Here is a 17,365-nt window from a genome sequence, read left to right on the forward strand (position 1 = left end):
TTTATATTTATATATAATATATATAAATATATTATATTTATATACAGTACAAATATATTTATAAGCAGTACAAAAGAATATATAAAAATATATATTATATATTTATATTTATATATTATATATTATATATTTATATTTATATATTATATATATAAATATATATATATATTTAGTTTTTGTAGAGACAGGTTCTTGCCCTGTCACACAGGCTGGAGTGCAGTGGTGTGATCATAATTCACTGTAACCTCCAACTCCTGGGCTCAAGCGATCCTCCCATCTCAGCATCTTGAGTAGCTAGGACTACAAGTGTACACCACTGTGCCCAGCTATTTGTTTTATTTTTTGTAAAGACAGGGTCTCGCTATGTTGCCCAGGCTGGTTTTGAATTCCTGACTTCCAGCGATCCTCCTGCCTCGTCTCTCAAAGTGCTGAGGTTACAGATATGAGCCAACACTACCAGCCTGTCACCAGTTTTAATGTTACATTCAATTGTAATTCATTTCTTGAATACTTAGTAGCTCTTCGTTTTGTTTTTGTTTTTACTGATCCTCCTTCTACAGTACATAATAAGAATTCACAAAACTCACCCCCAAAGAAAATAAGCTGTAAAAGTGCTAGAATTATTTTATAGTTGATTTTTTGGACCACTTCAGGTGTAGATGGATACTGCAATGGATAACAACAGCAACAACTCGCATTTATTGGGAACTTACTCTACCAAGGGGCACTGTGCTTATAGTACTTTACAGCTTATGTAGATTGCTTTTAGAAGCAAGTTAATGAAGTCCCAATTGAGGTGGCTTAAACAATAAAACTATTTACTCGTGCAAATTAAGTAGTTAACTTCTACAGTTGGTTAATTCAGCAGCAGCTCAGCACTGTCATCAAGGAACACCTGCCACTCAGCCAACCTCAACAAGGTGATTTCTCTCCTCCTCAAGCTTGTTCCCCCATGGTCACAGATGAGCTGCAATAATTCAGAGCCCCACATTTTTATATGATAGCATCCAGAGGCAGAAAAGGCTGTTTTCTCCGTACTAGGAGAAAGGAACCTTCTCTAGAGTTACCCCCAGCTTTCCCTGAAACACATGGCTACCCAATGTTAGAGCAGAATCAGGGTCTGTTTACAAAGAAGTGGATAGGGAGGGGATGGATCTTGGGCCAGCAAGTAACAGTGTTTGCCACAGTGAACACTCATTGATCCTCAAATCAGCCCAACTTGGTTTTATCCTCATTTTACAGCTAGAGAAACGGAGGCTCAGGGAAGCTAAATGCCTTGCCCAAGGTCACACAGCTGACTAGTCACACTGCTGACTAGGGCTCTGAATCCTGGCCCTACCACTTTAAATGTTCTTTGGAAAATATGTGAATTAATAATTATATTTTTTATTCATGTACAATAAAAATCAATTTGACAAGTATAAATATTTATATGTTCTTCCTAGATAGATGCCTCAATTAGAAAGGTTATTAGAAGCATCCTAATCTGTCTTTTCTGTATTAATGTAATTGATTCTCTTCCAACAGTAGTAATCCAGTTTCCTTGGAGCCCTGGGAAGTTTCCATATGAGATCCCAGACATTCTTTCTTAAATAGTACCTCTCCACTCATACCCATACACACCATATCACTTCCCAGCTTTATTTTTCTCTATTAAAAAATATCAACCTCTGTCGTACTAAATATCTTATTAATTTTATTTACCCTATACCAGAGTGTAAGTTCCATGATGGCAAGGGTTTTCTTGGTCTGTTTTGTTTACTACTTTATCTTTAAGTTCTACACTAGGGTCTAAGATTGAATAGGTGGTCAGTAAGTACTCGTTGAATTAATGAAACAAGATTTGGCATGAGAGATTATGCAGGGAAAATTCTAAATACTTAATGGATTATATATTTGTCACCCTTTAAATTTTTGTATTTCTTAAATTTTGAAAAATGACTTTTTTTCTTCTCTAGGGAAAATCCAATTGTTGGGAAAGCATCTTAGAGTTTAACAGATTGGTTCAGAAGAACTGGAAAATATTATTTTTCTTGGAGCTTTTCAATTCATCATATATTTTGTTCATGGTATTTAAGAATGAGCATCCGCTTCAATGTCATCTGCCTCCACATTGTATTTAATATTTAATAATTGAAATTAATTGTTTGGGAATCCTGGTATTGATGTATTAGTAGAGAATTTAAAGCCCAAGATTCCCTTCATACCTGTGTGACCAAATCCATGTTTCTGCAACTTCTTTTTAATCGAAAGAATCTTCCTAGAAAAGCTTTGTAACAAAGGGAGAACTCCTCCGTAGCAAGAAACCATCTCTTCTTGTAACACTCTGTTCTGTGGACTTGTTTTCACTACCATCAGTGCCTGCTCTATACTGCCAACATTGTGTTTTACTAGAAAATTCCAATTCATGACAGTTTAGAGCTTTTCATTTAGTTCATGTAGACCCTCCCACTTTAAAAAAGAAAAAAAATAAGAAGTGTTTTTCCTTTGGTCCATCAGTCATTACAGGTTCCATTCAAGACAGTGATAGAAACTTTAGAAAACTGCCAGAGCATACTTGAAAGTTGGTAGATCCTTTTGCCTAAAGATGTAAACAAAACTCAAGACAGAAGGAATCAGGGAATATGTGCTATTGTGTGCATCTTGTTTACATTTGGGATCAGTGATGGCAAAAGAAGTAATGAGACCACTGAAATTGTTTTCATTGTTTTAAATACCAGGTACTCATTTTCTTGATTTGAAAGTTTAACATGACTTCTAAGGACATCTCTTCAAAAAGAAAGTAAACAGGGAATGAAGGTGGTGGGAAAATCACTTCACTTCACCCACTATTTCATGTTGTAATAAGGGCCACCATAAGGATGCCCTCCTCATAGTGTTCGGTTCTGATCTTCCTCGAGAACAGTCACTTGGCGCACTTTAATAATCTGGACTGCTCCAGATTTGACTTTAGATACTCCATGGTATCTAGTCTTTATGATCAGTTGAATGATCAGTGTTTAAGTCTAAAAATAATGCTTTCCTGAAGATGTTTATATTTCATTGCTGTTTCCTTATTGCCTGCTAGCCAAATGGAATTTGGGCAAGCAACTCTTTGAAGACTTTTTTACCCTAGAAATTTACTTTTGTCCTAAAAACCCTAACTGTAAATAAGCAGTCGAAGCAAGTTGCCACCTTGAAGTTGAGGGATACACTTTGCTTCATCAGTATTAAAAACCATGGTACTCTTATTTTGTCTTTTTTAATTCAAAACATTTTCTAAATGTGGTACTTTGAACCTTGGAGTATTTACATGTTTCTGTTCAAAACTGTGACTTATTAATGTAAGTCTGCTAGTAGTACTTTTTTTGTCTGAGCATAAGCTATATTTCAAGATATACTTTGCCAATTTTGTTATTGGTGGGTAATCATTTTTAAATTATATTGTTATTAGGTAATTATTTTTAAAGACTACTGGCATACAATCAAAGTTGTTCCATAAAAGAATATAACTGAGCAATGTATTTCTCTAAATGACTTGTAAAAATCAATGAATTATGTTTAAGTCTGCATTATGGTAGGTTATTACTCCCAGCTCATTTTAAAGACAAGTTTGAAAGAGTCCTTTAAATTTTATAAGCTTGTAGATTCCATAAACTACACTGATTTATACATTTGAAAGAATTTAGCCATTTAATAAATTTCTTATTCTCAAATTGCATTTAGATTAAAATTCCTTTTAAGAGTCTCTGAAATGTCTGCCTGCGAAGAACATGTAAACATTGCCAGATACCAGTCATTATTCTTTAGTGGCTTTTTAGTCCTCTGCTTTTTTTTTTTTAAGGCAAAAGAAATATGCATCTAGCATTTCTAATACCAGATCCCCAATTGTGATTGTTTTAAAGATCACGGTATGATCACAGGGACCAAGGCTGTGTGCATATATAACTCTGGATTTGAAAGGAGGAGAGTTCAGCCATCTAGTTCTTTTCTTCACATGACACTTTTAAACAGCCAGTTTGACTGGAATTAACCAACTTGGCACAGCCTAAAAAAGGAGTAATGTGAAATTAAGTTATTTTTCTTTGAAAGTCTTTTGAAATAAGAGACCATGTAAGTAGGACCCTAAGACAACCAAGGAATTTGCTTCCAGGGCCCTCATTCCTCTGCTGTTACTTACAAATGTTTTAATTTTTACTACCTGATATTCTTTCTCTACCTTTTCCACATTTGAAAATATACAAGGCAGCTCACTTCATCCTAAAAACCTAAAAACTCCAGGAAGGAAAGAAAAGGATGATATGGGGAAATTTGCCATAAATGCTGGTTCTGGTTCTTAGTTTAGCCATTTCCATCAGTTGAAATTGTGGTGTGATCTGTTGCTTGTTTCGTTGTTGTTTTGTTTTTGTGTAGCTTTGTTTTTTAATATTCATTTAATAAGATGATGGGCAATAGCAAACATTTTTACTCCCAGGAATATAATTTATCAAATTGAACTATTTTATTTGCCAAAGAAACTTGTTTTTAATATCACGGGTAATGGGTAAGTGTGAAAACTAGGCTTTTTTAAATGAAACAAAAAAAGGTGACGAATAATATGGCTTTTGTTTCTGTTTCTGAAGCCTGATTTCATTTATGCCAGGTTTTGAAAAACAGATCTTTTTCTTAAGTGAAAGCACCTTTAATTTGCTCTAACGGTACATCCTGTAAAGACAGAATTCTGCATAGCCTTTTAGGTGTTTTTACAGTATGTGAAAAATACAAGACTCATTCTAGAGTTAAATTACCAATCTTGGTTGATATTATCTGCTTCCATTTTTATTAATTTGGAAATTAATATGTTGCTAGTAAATATTGGTTTTTACAGTACCCAGTTTGAAAATGTAAGTTATCAAAACTTAATGTAGTGAATTTGTGTAACCATGTTGTATTGTTGAGAACGTATTTTTATTTAAATTTTATTTTCTTATCAAGAGTATTATAAAAATTAACTTTTGTAACTGTCGCTTGGAAATAACTCAAATAAATTACAAGAAGCCTGTCTGTTCTTTGTGAGACTGTATTTTCTTACTGATTTAGTAATTTCTTCTTAAAATTATTATACCTTTCCTATTAGTAAGGGAACTGTGGAAGTGAGAAGTCTCCCGTAAGAATGATGCAATCTGAAAAGTGTTCAGTTTTCTTGCACTTAACTAGGCTGATTTTTGATGGGTGTGTTCTTTTTTTTTTTTTTTTTTTTTTTTTTTTTTTTTTTTTTTTTTTTTGAGACGAAGTCTTGCTCTCCCCAGGCTGGAGTGCAGTGGCACAATCTCGGCTCACTGCAACCTCTGCTTCCTGGGTTCAAGCGATTCTCCTGCCTTAGCCTCCCGAATAGCTGGAACTTCAGGTGTGCACCACCACGCCCAGCTAGTTTTTGTATTTTTAGTAGAGATGGGGTTTCACCATATTGGCCAGGATGGTCTCTATCTCTTGACCTCGTGACCTGCCCACTTCGGCCTCCCAAAGTGCTGGGATTACAGGCGTGAGCCACCGCGCCCAGCCTCTAATGGGCTGTGTTCTTACATGTTCATTCATTCAACAGACTTGTTTTGAGGACCCATGGTGTTCAAAACACCTTGCAGGCTCCTGTCATTCCCTAGAGCCATGTACAACTGTCATGGAGGAATATAATTCACTTGTGTCTAGATAAAGTTTAAAGCTGAGTTTTCCAGACTATGTTTGACTTTTTAAAGAAGAGTAGAAAGAAGAATTCTTTCAGAGCCTATGGTTACTCAGGCCCTGCACTGACCCATGCAGATTAACCTACCCCATAGCTTGACCTTCAGTGCATCATCCTTCAGGATGTTAGAATTTGCCTGTGTTCTGCCATTTTGGTGAGATGCCTGGAGAATATAAAGTGATAGCACCAGAGACCAGGTTAGTGGGTATAACTTGTGCCCTCAACAAGAGAAGCCAGGATCCTCCCTGATTCGTGCCTGAACCCTTTTATAATAGCATCCCTGAAAAACCCTTCTATAAAACAAAGTCCTTGGGCTCCAGAGGAATTTAAGGTTAACAAAGTGCAAAGGATAGGGTTCTGAATCTCTATATTTATTGAAACATTAGAATTCCTCTCATACTAGCCCATGTATAGAATAGAACTTGTGAAAAGCATCAGATTTAGGGTTCTAGTCTACGATAGAAGTAAACTAGGCATTTAAGGGAGAGGGGACCATACTCCTATTTCAAATTGTATGATTCCAAAATGAGAGACACCTAGGGCCAGAGTCCCTTTATTACACAAGAATAAGAAACAAGACATACTTTGGCACTCCTGGTATATGTTTTTCTACTCCAGTGGCAAGTACTGAACTCCTCTGGAAACGTTTCAGAGAATAACCTGTCGTGGGTGCTGACCATATTCAGAGATCTTTGGTCTTAATTCTTCATACATACCTTCACCTGAGGTTTGCTCTTTTGTGGCCAAAAAGTTCATTCTTTGGCTTACCATTTTGCCATTTGACTTCACAGTTTGGGGACACCATTTGCCATCATATTTTGAGCTTATGCCTATTTTTTATATTGACAGCAGAGGTGTGACTTTTTTAATTAAAGTACTATTAAGATTTCATCACTTTTCTGCCTTGTATTTCAAACCTTTTTGTTTTGTACTATTAGGCAAAGGCTTTGTGCTTTTTATTGATCTGCTTTTTGAGATGGAGTTCAGTCTTAGATACATAAATTTTACTCATCAAGAAAGAATTCTGTTGTCTAGAGCAGATAACATTGTTTTCCAAACTTAACATTTTTCTCAACTCCATCCAGAACCAAGAAGACCACACTGCCTGCAGAGTTAAAGGAGCAACCATTATTTTAATGGTTCCCTGTGCACAATGAGGTAAATGATCCCTAGACAGACACCTCAGAATCTGCATCAGAATGTAGTTTTTTTGTTTTTGTTTTTTGAGGTGGAGTCTCGCTCTGTCGCCCAGGCTGGAGTGCAGTGGTGGGATCTTGGCTCACGGCAACCTCCACCTCCCAGGTTCAAGCAATTCTCCTGCCTCAGCCTCCCGAGTAGCTGAGATTGCAGGTGCCCAACACCACGCTTGGCTAATTTTTGTATTTTTAGTAGAGACAGCGTTTCACCATGTTGGCCAGCTGGTCTCAAACTCCTGACCTCAGGTGATCCGCCCACTTTGGCCTCCCAAAGTGCTGGGATTATAGGTGTGAGCCACCTTGCCCAGCCGGAATGTAGTTTGAAAGACATTGTCAATATTATTTTACGTTTGGAAATGCAGAATGTCACCTAATTTTATAATACAAACTACCAAAAACAAAGGTCAACAAAATCATCACTGAGAGAGAGTCATAGATGAGGCCATAATTCTCACCTGGAGACCTTTGGGGCCTGAGGTTTTGGTGTTAATGTGGGACATTTGCTTTTAAAGCTTGGAAAACACTGGAATATAGGCTAAAGTAAATTCCAAATCTTGACCTAAAGTCTTAGTAATAAACTGCCATCAAAATTATGTGTCAGGAGTAAGAATACAGCAAAAATCACTGGTCCCTTACAGCTTGTACTCTGGGAAATTGAAGAAAAGTAAAATATGTCAGATGGTGGTATGGAGCAAAGTAATGTGCAGGAAAGAGACAGGGAGTGCTGAATAGGATGAGGGGTCAAGGAAGGAGATATTTTTCAACAAAGACCTGAAGAAGGTGAGGAAGGAAGTGATGTGGATAGGAAGTGAAGTGATGTGATATGAGGGGAAGATCCTCATAGGAAGAAGAAATAAAATTACACGGTATACTCAAGAACAGCAAGGGGATTGGTGTGGCTGAAGCAGGATGAGTGAGAGGGAATGGGAGACAGGAGACCTGGGTGATGGAGAGGTCAAGTGGCTCAATGACGTGATTCACTTACCTTTTTTGGATTGCTCTGACTGCTATGTTGAGAAACATCTCAAGGAGGCCATAGGAGGAAGAGGGGACAGGGTAGGCCAGTACACTCATCAGGTGAGGGGTGATGGTGATAGTGAGTGCCATGGGTGATGGGAGTGGTCAGGTTCTGGTTATGTTTGATGGTAGAGCCAACAGGATTTACTGACAGGCAGAATGTGGAAGAAAGGAGTGTGGGAAGATCCAGTAGCCTAAGCAACTGGAAGAAAAGGGGTCATTCACTGAGATGGGAAAGACTATAGGAGGAGCAGGATTTTATGTGTTTTATCTATGTCCATGTTAATGACTCCTGGAAGCCAGGTCCACTTAAATCACTTAGTAGCAGCACGTATTTTATCCAGTTTTAGACATTTATCATAACTTCCTCACCAGATTGTAAATGACTCCAAGGATAGGGAAGGGCTTTTATTATACCCTACAACCCTTGCTCTTAGTTGCAAAAAGGCGCAATAAACATTCCATGAAGGAATAACTTACTGTGGCTAATGATGGAACAGCAAGGTCTCGGCTGACAGTGATGACTCAACTAGAAACTACATTTATGATCTTGGTTAAATAACCTCTTTGGGTTTGTGTGTCTTTGCACATGTAAGATTTTAAAGATTATATTGTCTAGAAAAAGTATCGGGCCCCTGCTACGCACTACACACCCTGCTAAACCCAGGGGCCCTAAGATGCTGCCCTCAAGCTGCTCTGGGTCAAGCTAGGGACTGGACCAGAGGGACCTGAGGATTTTTCACAAGTTCAATGCCCAGACAACCCCTAGGGCCCCTCCCACCTCCCAATTATTTGTGTAGATCATTCAATAATTCCTCCAGTGGACTCTTCCTGAGAGGATGTTCCCAGCCTTCCCCAAAAACTCCATGACAATGGACCAATTTAGTAGCATCTTTGACCCTATAGAATGTATTGTCATGCTTCCCGCAGAAGAGTCCTGGTCATTCCTGAGATTTTTGGCTTAACCGATGAAAGAGCCTGATGTGGGAAATGAACCCAGCACCCATTCCGCCAACGTGTATGGACAAAAAGCAGCCTTGACCGGGTGTGGTGGCTCACGCCTGTAATCCCAGCGCTTTGGGAAGCTGAGGCAGGCGGATCACTTGAGGTCAGGAGTTCAAGACCAGCCTGGTCAACATGGTGAAACCCCATCTGTACCAAAAAGTACAAAAATTAGCTGGGCATGGTGGCGCACACCTGTAATCCCAGCTACTCCGTAGGCTGAGGTAGGAGGACTGCTTGAATCCAGGAGGCAGAGGCTACAGTGAGCCAAGATTTTACCCCTGCACTCTAGCCTGGGTTGGACAGAGTAAGACCTTGTCTCCAAAAAAAAAAAAAAAAAAAAAAAAAAAAAGCAGCCTTATGACTCAAATAAGGAGTGGACTGACAGTTGCATTCTGTTGGCACAGAACACATCTTGGATGATAATGGCCCTTCCAGTGTGCGGCATAGATCCAGATATTCTCTCCTCTGGCTGGGCAGCCACTCGTCTACCCCTCCCACTGTTTACAGGGAACATGGAAAAAATTAAAACGTGTGGCCAGTAAGAGTGTAACCATCATTTGGAGACTCAATTGGATTTTTCTGTGTGGTGGTTTAAAAGAAAACAAAACAAAAATGCTACATTTCAAAAACATTTGCAGCAAAAAATAAAGTAAATCATTATCTCAAGCTAATTTTTATAAGTAAATGCTCTACTTGTATCTTGGAAAGTTTGAAAACATTTTATTTTGTTTAAATGCTTAAGGGAATGTAGAGATTTGCTCAGTTATGAGATAGAAATGCTTAAATCTAGTCACTCTATTTGAAACATTTTATCCACATATTGAGAAATATGTGAAAACGTTTACCAACAGACCACTAAAACATAGTAGGGAAGCAAATCATATCACCTGCGTACCCTAAATTCCTAAAGTCTATATAGCAGTCAGTGAAAGTGCCAACATTCAGTTAACCTTTGTTTTTCAGCCACCCTAACAACAGCAAGGGGTGGCGGGGAGGGGGATGGAGTTCACGTTTCCAGTCATAGTTCAAGAGGTGTTTTCTCAAACCAGACCCAGGCTTCCTACAATTTCCTGCAATTCCAATACAACCAGCCCCACAGGGTTGGGGGTGGGAGGAAGAGCTTGTCCTTTGGCCTCCTTTTCACTGGAACCCTTCACTTGTCATCTTAAGATGACAAAATGGCCTGGAGGTGGGGGCTGTGGGGGCTCCTCAGGCACCAAGAGCCATTTACAGAGCCTGGGAAGGCCTGGTCTGCACCAGCCTCTGACCCTACAACACTCCTCAGGGCTTCCAGGGCCACTCTTAGGGCCACATAGGTGGGCTTAGAGGATCAGTGCTATCGTGCCCTCTGCTGAACTAGTGCACATAATAAATTCTAAATAAATGTTATTATTACTACGAGGCCTGAGACAGACACCCAATCTCATAAGAGGTGCCCAAAACACTTAGGTAGCCCTCCTTCAAACCCTTGATGCTAACTCAACCTGTGGGGGTTTTGACTGGGGGTCACACTTTGAGAGCCATTGGCTGCTCCATCTCTTCATGAGACTGGCTCTGCCTGTGACAAAGCAACACCTGGACCACCTTAGAACAGCGGTTCTCAACCAGGGATGGTTTTTGCCCCCAGGGGACATTTGGCAGTATCTCAAAAAAATTTTTTTTTAATTTTTGAGACAGTCTCGCTCTGTCGCCCAGGCTGGAGTGCAGTGGTGCAATCTTGGCTCACTGCAACTTCCGCCTATGAGGTTCCAGTGATTCTCATGCCTCAGCTCCCCAAGTAGCTGCAACTACAGGCATGCCCCACCATGCCCGGCTAATTTTTGTGTGTATTTTTGGTAGGGGTTGAGGGGGTTCACCATGTTGGCCAGGCTGGTCTCGACCCCCTGACCTCACGTGATCCTCTCATCTTGGCCTCCCAAAGTGCTGGGATTACAGGCATGAGCCACCATGCCCAGCCTCAAAAAATTTTTGTTGGTCACAACTAGGAAATTGCTGTTGACATCTAGTGGGTAGAGGCCAGAGATGCTGCTAAGCATCCTACAAGGTACACAACAGACCCCAACCACAAAGAAGTGTCAGGTCTGAAATGTCACTAGTGCCTAGTGTATCCAACAGTTAAGAGCACACAGACCTAAGGGACAGACTGGTGCCACTGGCCAACTAAGCAGCCTTGGCCTTGTTCCCTAAGCTCTGCAAACCCGTCTCCAAGCATCAAATGGGAATGATAATGATATCTGACCTCAGAGTTGGTGTGTGGAACATAAACAGAGTCACACAGCTCAGGTCCTTGAGCACACAAGCAGGTGCTCAGTGAGTGCCAGGCTTTATTTTCGGGTAATCCAAAGCTGTCTGCAAGGGGAACTCCACTTTGCTCTGTCTGAGCTACAGAGACCTTGTTTTCACAGATCAGGGCATCATGACCCCAGGTTCTCCATTTGGCTGTGCCCCTGACTTCTCCTCTCTATTACCTTTGCTCAGTGCTAGGGATACTCATGCAAGCGTGCAGGTGGAAGCCTACCAGGGGCGAGAAGTACACAGAGAAATCTCCACCCTGCTGAGGAAAGCAGCAGCATTACCATGCAAGAGCTCCAGAGAAACCTCTTTTCTCGGAACTGCTGGCTCAGCGGAGCAAAGGTGACTTTGTGGGACTCTGTGCGCGTTGAACCAACCCTAACTAGGATATTAGGAGCCATGCTGGTCCCCTAGTAGGAGGCTCCAGGCCTAATAGTGGGGCCTCAGGAGGAGTGGCCTCCACACCACACCTGAGAGGAGGGAGGTGGGGAAGCTGCTGGGCCTAGGGGATGGACAGCTAAAGGGCTCCCTGAAGAGGAGAGATCAGAGCCCTGCCCGAGGCCCTGGTGGCCAGAAGGGCACAGAATGGGAGGCACGCCGTGATGATGACCCCAGGCCAGAAGGAAATTTCTTTTCTTTCTTAATTTTTATTTTTATTTTTGAGATGGAGCTTTGCTCTGTCACCCAGGCTGGAGTGCAGTAACACCATCTCAGCTCACTGCAAACTTCTACCTCCCGGGTTCAAGCGATTCTCCTGCCTCAGCCTCCTGAGTAGCTGGAACTACAGGCATGCACCACCATGCCAGGCTAATTTTTGTATTTTTAATAGAGACAGGCTGTCACTGATACAGGAGACAGGGAAATACTGGATAGAAGAGGGCAGTTCCCTGGCAAAGGCCCACCCTCAAGCCTGGAAACCTGCAGCCCTAAATGAGGACAGGCATTCCTGTTTTCGCCCCCAAAAGTTGCCTTTTGACCTGCCATGCTCCCCTATCCTGTACCCATATAAACCCCAAACCCCAGGCTCCACAAGCAGATGAGATGAACAGAAGAGCAGAATGGCAGAATGGCCTGGTGGAGAGAAGAGGAGTGTGTGAACACGGAGAAGAGTTCGGCTGGGGACAGTTGGAGAGGAGATTGGCCACTGAATGGCCAAACTCGAGGGGAAGATCATCTTCCCACTCCATCCCCCTTCCAGCTCCCCATCCATCCCACTGAGAGCCACCTCCACCACGCAACAAAACCCCTGCATTCACCATCCTTCAAGTCCACATGCGACCTGATGCTTCCTGGATGCTGGACAAGGACCTGGGTACCAAGAGGGCACTGAAGTTGGTTAAAACTTGAGCCGTCCATGGATGGCAAGGCTAAAAGAGGGCACTGTAACATGCACCCACTTGGGCGTTGGGGGTCGCAGACACCCACCCCTGGGCGCTGCCCTGGGGCTGGAGCCCAGGGGTATTCGCCCCAGCTCCTGCACCTGCCCATCTGCTCCCCCTCCCATAAGGGGTTTGAACGCATATGGCAGCCAAACAGACGAGCCACACTCCTGTCGCACGTCCTGTGTGGAGGGGTCAGGGGACTCTCCCGTTTTCCTCACCATGTTGCCCAGGCTGGTGTCAAACTACTGGACTCAAGCAATCCACCCACCTCAGCCTCCCAAAGTGCTGGGATTACAGGCGTGAGCCAACACCCTTGGCCTCCAGGAGGAAATTTTTTACTGTGTCGAACCAAAAACTGCCTCCTGCAGGCCCTGTCCTTCCCCCAGCCCTCTGTCCCTCCATCCTGCCTCTTGAAGGCAGCCCCACCCAGTTCTGGAACCATCCTGGGGGCAGAAAGGACTTCAGAAGCTCCCACCGCAGCAGCATGTGGGTTCCGCCTGGGCTAGGGTTAACAGATTTAGGAAATAAAACATAGGACACCCAGTTAAGTTTGAATTTCAGAGAAACAACAAATAATTTATTAGTCTAAGTATGTTCCATGCAGTACTTATGTATTTTATCTGGCAGCTCTCCTCTCTCCACACACACAGGACACAGTCCCTCGGGAAAAGGAGCCCCTGGGGAGAGGCACTCTGCCCTTGGCCCCTGTGGCTGCTGGTTCTGAGGGGTGGAAGGTGCCTGCGGGGGGTGCGCCCCTGAGCTCTAAGCAGGATGCAGTCAGCTTATGAGGGACCATCTTCAAGTCTCCAGAAAGTCCTAAGTTCAAGGAAGGGATAAAACTCCAAGCAGGCCCAGGGTAGCCCCAACCTCCCTTTCCCAGCCCTCCCCTGTCCCATGGACCCCTCCTTCCTCCCTCCAGCAGGGCCTCCCCACCCAGCCTCAGTAAGGACTTGGCCCCAAGAGGCCTCTCTCAGGTGACTCACTGGGCACCCAGCCTTTGCTCCATCGGTGGAATCGCACTGGTGCGGATGTGTCTCAGAGCCTGGAAGCTGGAGTCAGGGCCCTAGGCTCCTTTCCTTGCTGTCATGTCTCCTTAGACAAGTCCCTTGCTCACCCAGTCTCCACTCCTTTCGCTGGAAATTGGAGACTAAGGCCTCTGCCTCCCTCAGGAAGTGTGTAGTTGGTGGTAAAGGAGGACACCTGTGTTCGGGGCAGTCATTATTCTTTGGGGCCCTAAATCTAGGTCCATGCAAGGGGTCACCACTACGGCCATCTGCTCTTTCCCATTTGAAAACGTAATAGCGTGAAGAGTAGCTTCGGGACAGGCTCCAGGGACCCTTTAAACTCTTCTAATAGAAAAGATGCGGCCAGGCGCGGTGGCTCATGCCTGTAATCTTAGCACTTTGGGAGGCCGAGGACGGTGGATCACCTGAGGTCAGGAGTTCGAGACCAGTCTGGCCAACATGGTGAAACCCTGTCTCTACTAAAAATACAAAAAAGTAGCTGGGTGCAGTGGCATGTGCCTGTAATCCCAGCTACTCTGGAGGCTGAGGCAGGAGAATCGCTTGAACCTGGGAGGTGGAGGTTGCAGTGAGCCAAGATTGTGCCACTGCACTCCAACCTGGGCTGCAGAGGGAGACTTGGTCTCAATAAAAGAAAAAAGAAAAGAAAGGAGAGGGGAGAGGAGGGGAGGGGAGGGGGGCTCTACCGTGTATAGAAGGATTAGTCACACCTCAGAGTAGAAAGGCCCCCTCCATTCCTTGCAGTTCAAAAACCCTCATTTTTGAATCTTTTCACATTCCAATAATCATATTGGCAGAGCATCTTTGACTCTTTTTCAAATTCCCACATCATCTAAACTTTCATGGCCTTGGGGAGAGAGCCTAGTCCACCCTTCTAGCCTCACCCGGCTCTGCCTCAGTGCACAATTCTGCCAGTATACAGCCCACCCACAGTCCAGATCACCAGGTGCAGGCAAGGTTCAGGTGCCAGACACTGGGGTCAAAGTGGACCAGAGTTCTAGAAGCAGGGATGCGAGCTAACGCAGAGGGCATTCATATGCATTTCATGAGCACTCTCTTACATAATCCTCACAACAGTCCTGACACCGAGGGAGATTCTGCTGCCCAGAGAGGGTAAGTGGCCATCCCAACAAGGAAGGTATGGCCCAGAGCAGTCCAACTCATCAGGCCAGCGGGTGGAAGCCTGAGTGCAAGGCTTAGAAAACTTGAAGGCAGGCTAGCACATGCTCAGTGCCTCTGTGGGAGGCTCAGCTACCACTGAGGAGCAAGGGCAGAGGCACAGGATGCAATGGGGCCGCTGACCAGCCTCCGAATGCAGGGGCCCAGAAGGGAACCTGGAGGACCAGGAATGGGGGAAGCTGGATGAGGAAACAGGAAGCATCATGGCAGGCACCTGTGATGTCTGACCTGCAGCCCACCCCAAAGATGCCACATCTGACACCAGACAGCCCAGGAGTGCGCCCCTCTCGGGTCTGAATGGGCCCAGCAGGAGGTGTGGAGGACAGCCACGTGAGACAGCAGGGGCCCAGCCAGAGCCCAGGGGGACAGGTGTATCACCGGCCCTGGAGCCCTGAAGTTCATCCCTCACATGCCCTGGTGAAATGCTTCCCAGCACCAGACCTAAGCTGGGCCCAGACACAGGGCACTGTGCCAGGATGGGCCCTGAGTCACCCCTGCCCCCCCCAAGCTCAGAAGCCACCTCCACCCTCATTTCCCCACACTCTGCTCTGCTCCTTCCTCAGTGTAGACTCCTGATGAGCCCACTGTCCCTGCACCTCCAGGCCCAGGCCTCAGGCTTACTGGACACTTGTTTCTAACTCTCGTTCACTGACAGAGTTTTCTGCCCAGTCTGCGGATCTGCCCACCCCGGACAGGCAAGGGGGCCAAGGTCAGGCCTCAGACTCCCTCCTCTCTGTGGCTCAGTCCCAAAAACTGACTGGGCTCAGATACTTAAAACTTTAAGGACTTTCTCCCAATATCGTGGATGCTCTGTCCCAAGTTCAGACAGCCACAGAGAATCCAGGATAATCCTCTCCCAGCACAGTCATCCCAGGGAGTGACCACATCTGAGTACCTTCCAGGAAATTGTCAGGTACCAGGCAGATTCTTGACCCTTGAAACAACCCCTTCACCCAGAGCCTGGGAATCAGCCAGAGGGTCCTTTCTCACTCGTCCTCCTTAAACCCCCTATTGCAGTTCAATCCCTGGGAGATGGAGTGTTTCTTCTCAGGCTTCTGCAAATCGGTTTCCCATCTGAGAGTTAACATTTTAGGGAGCTTTGGAAAGAAAGAGAAACATTAGACCAGTGGTTCTCCAAGTGTGGTCCCCAAGACTAGCAGCATCAGCATTACCTGGGCACCTGCTAGAAATGCATCTTTCCAGCCAGGCGCAGTGGCTCACACCTGTAATCTCAGCACTTTGGGAGGCTAAGGCAGATGGATCACAAGGTCAAGAGATCGAGACTATCCTGGCCAACATGGTGAAACCTTGTCTCTACTAAAAATACAAAAAAAAATTAGCTAGGTGTGGTGGCACACGCCTGTAGTCCTAGCTATTCAGGAGGCTGAGGCAGGAGAATCACTTGAACCTGGGAGGCAGAGGTTGCAGTGAGCCGAGATCGTGCCACTGTGCTCCAACCTGGGTGACAGAGCCAGACTCTGTCAAATAAATAAATAAATAAATAAATAAATGCATCTTTCCAGGCCCCAGCACAGATGAGTCAGCCACTGCGGGGTGAGCCTGAGCCATCTGTTTCACAGGCCTTCCAGGTGATTCTGACGGTGACTCAAGTTGGAGAACCCCTGCTTTTAGCACCCTCCAAGCTGATCTGGAAAGGTGATCAGGTGCTGTAGACCTCCCTGACACCTGCTGCCAAAGGGAAACCGGCCACCTGCCTCTGGAGGGCACAGGCAATTCCTGGAAGCACCGGGTCGTCCTGCAAGCCTCCTCTGACTTACTGTAGGTGTTAACACTAAGGGGGAGCCCCGAGCTGAATCCAAGTGGCATGGAGCCACCCAAGATAAAAAATTAAAGTTCTCAAAATATTATTGTTGGGAGTACTTGGGAAGGCTCTAGTGTGGTGCCTTTTACACAAATATTGTGAATCACAATAACTGTGTTTATCTTCTTTTTCCTTCAGCAAATAAGGAAACATCTGTGGGGGTGCTGATATTTATTTATTTTTGAATGAGCATCATAATAGTGGAAATATTTTGTATGTGATTATAGAACCCTGGGGCTAAAGCACTGCCCCTGAGGAGGAGCGAGGAGTTAATTGGTAAATAATGTAGACATTCCCTTCTAATTAAGAAGACTTAAAAGATAAATCCTTGTTTTTTAGGTGACATCGCTTGGGGCATCTCTATAAAATGCAAGGTCAGCCCAGTGGGGAACGAAAGCAGTCCTAGCAGAGTGTGCCTGGCCCAACAATCTCAAATTATACTGCCTTTTCTGGACCTCAGTTTTCCCTTGTTTCTCTGCCTCCTGGAGGAGCTGAGAAACCAGGTGTAGCTCTCTGAACTCAAGCCTCTGATCTTGTCTGGAGCCAGCTCCTTAGGAAGAATCCATCAGTGCAGATCCCCACTGTGGCCGCCATAAACCTCCTGCCTAAGAATCACATTGACCTACATGATTCATGCACTCAGTGCAAGCGAAAAGAAGGTGCTCTGTGTCCTGGGGTGACAGGGCAGAAAAGAAGGACAGCCTCTTAAACACCCACTTAAAGAGAGCTTGATCCTGAGGCTGGATGTGTGC

General features: G+C 44.3%; 1 protein-coding gene across 8 annotated transcripts in view; it reads left to right on the plus strand.

Moving 5' to 3' along the window:
- RASA2 (RAS p21 protein activator 2) overlaps window positions 1-5,022 on the plus strand; it is a 129,578-nt gene extending 124,556 nt beyond the window's left edge. For all 8 annotated transcript variants that reach the window (XR_010155345.1, XM_009446575.5, XM_001160805.6 and 5 more), the window contains one exon: window positions 1,959-5,022. Coding sequence is in view for 7 of the 8 variants with exons in the window: in XM_009446575.5 (XP_009444850.1) it covers window positions 1,959-1,989 (31 nt within the window). In the remaining variant the exon portion in view is untranslated. The remainder of the gene's footprint in view (window positions 1-1,958) is intronic.
- The last annotated feature ends 12,343 nt before the right edge of the window (window positions 5,023-17,365 follow it).

Source organism: Pan troglodytes, chromosome 2 (genome assembly GCF_028858775.2).
Source record: "Pan troglodytes isolate AG18354 chromosome 2, NHGRI_mPanTro3-v2.0_pri, whole genome shotgun sequence".
NCBI lineage: Eukaryota > Metazoa > Chordata > Mammalia > Primates > Hominidae > Pan > Pan troglodytes.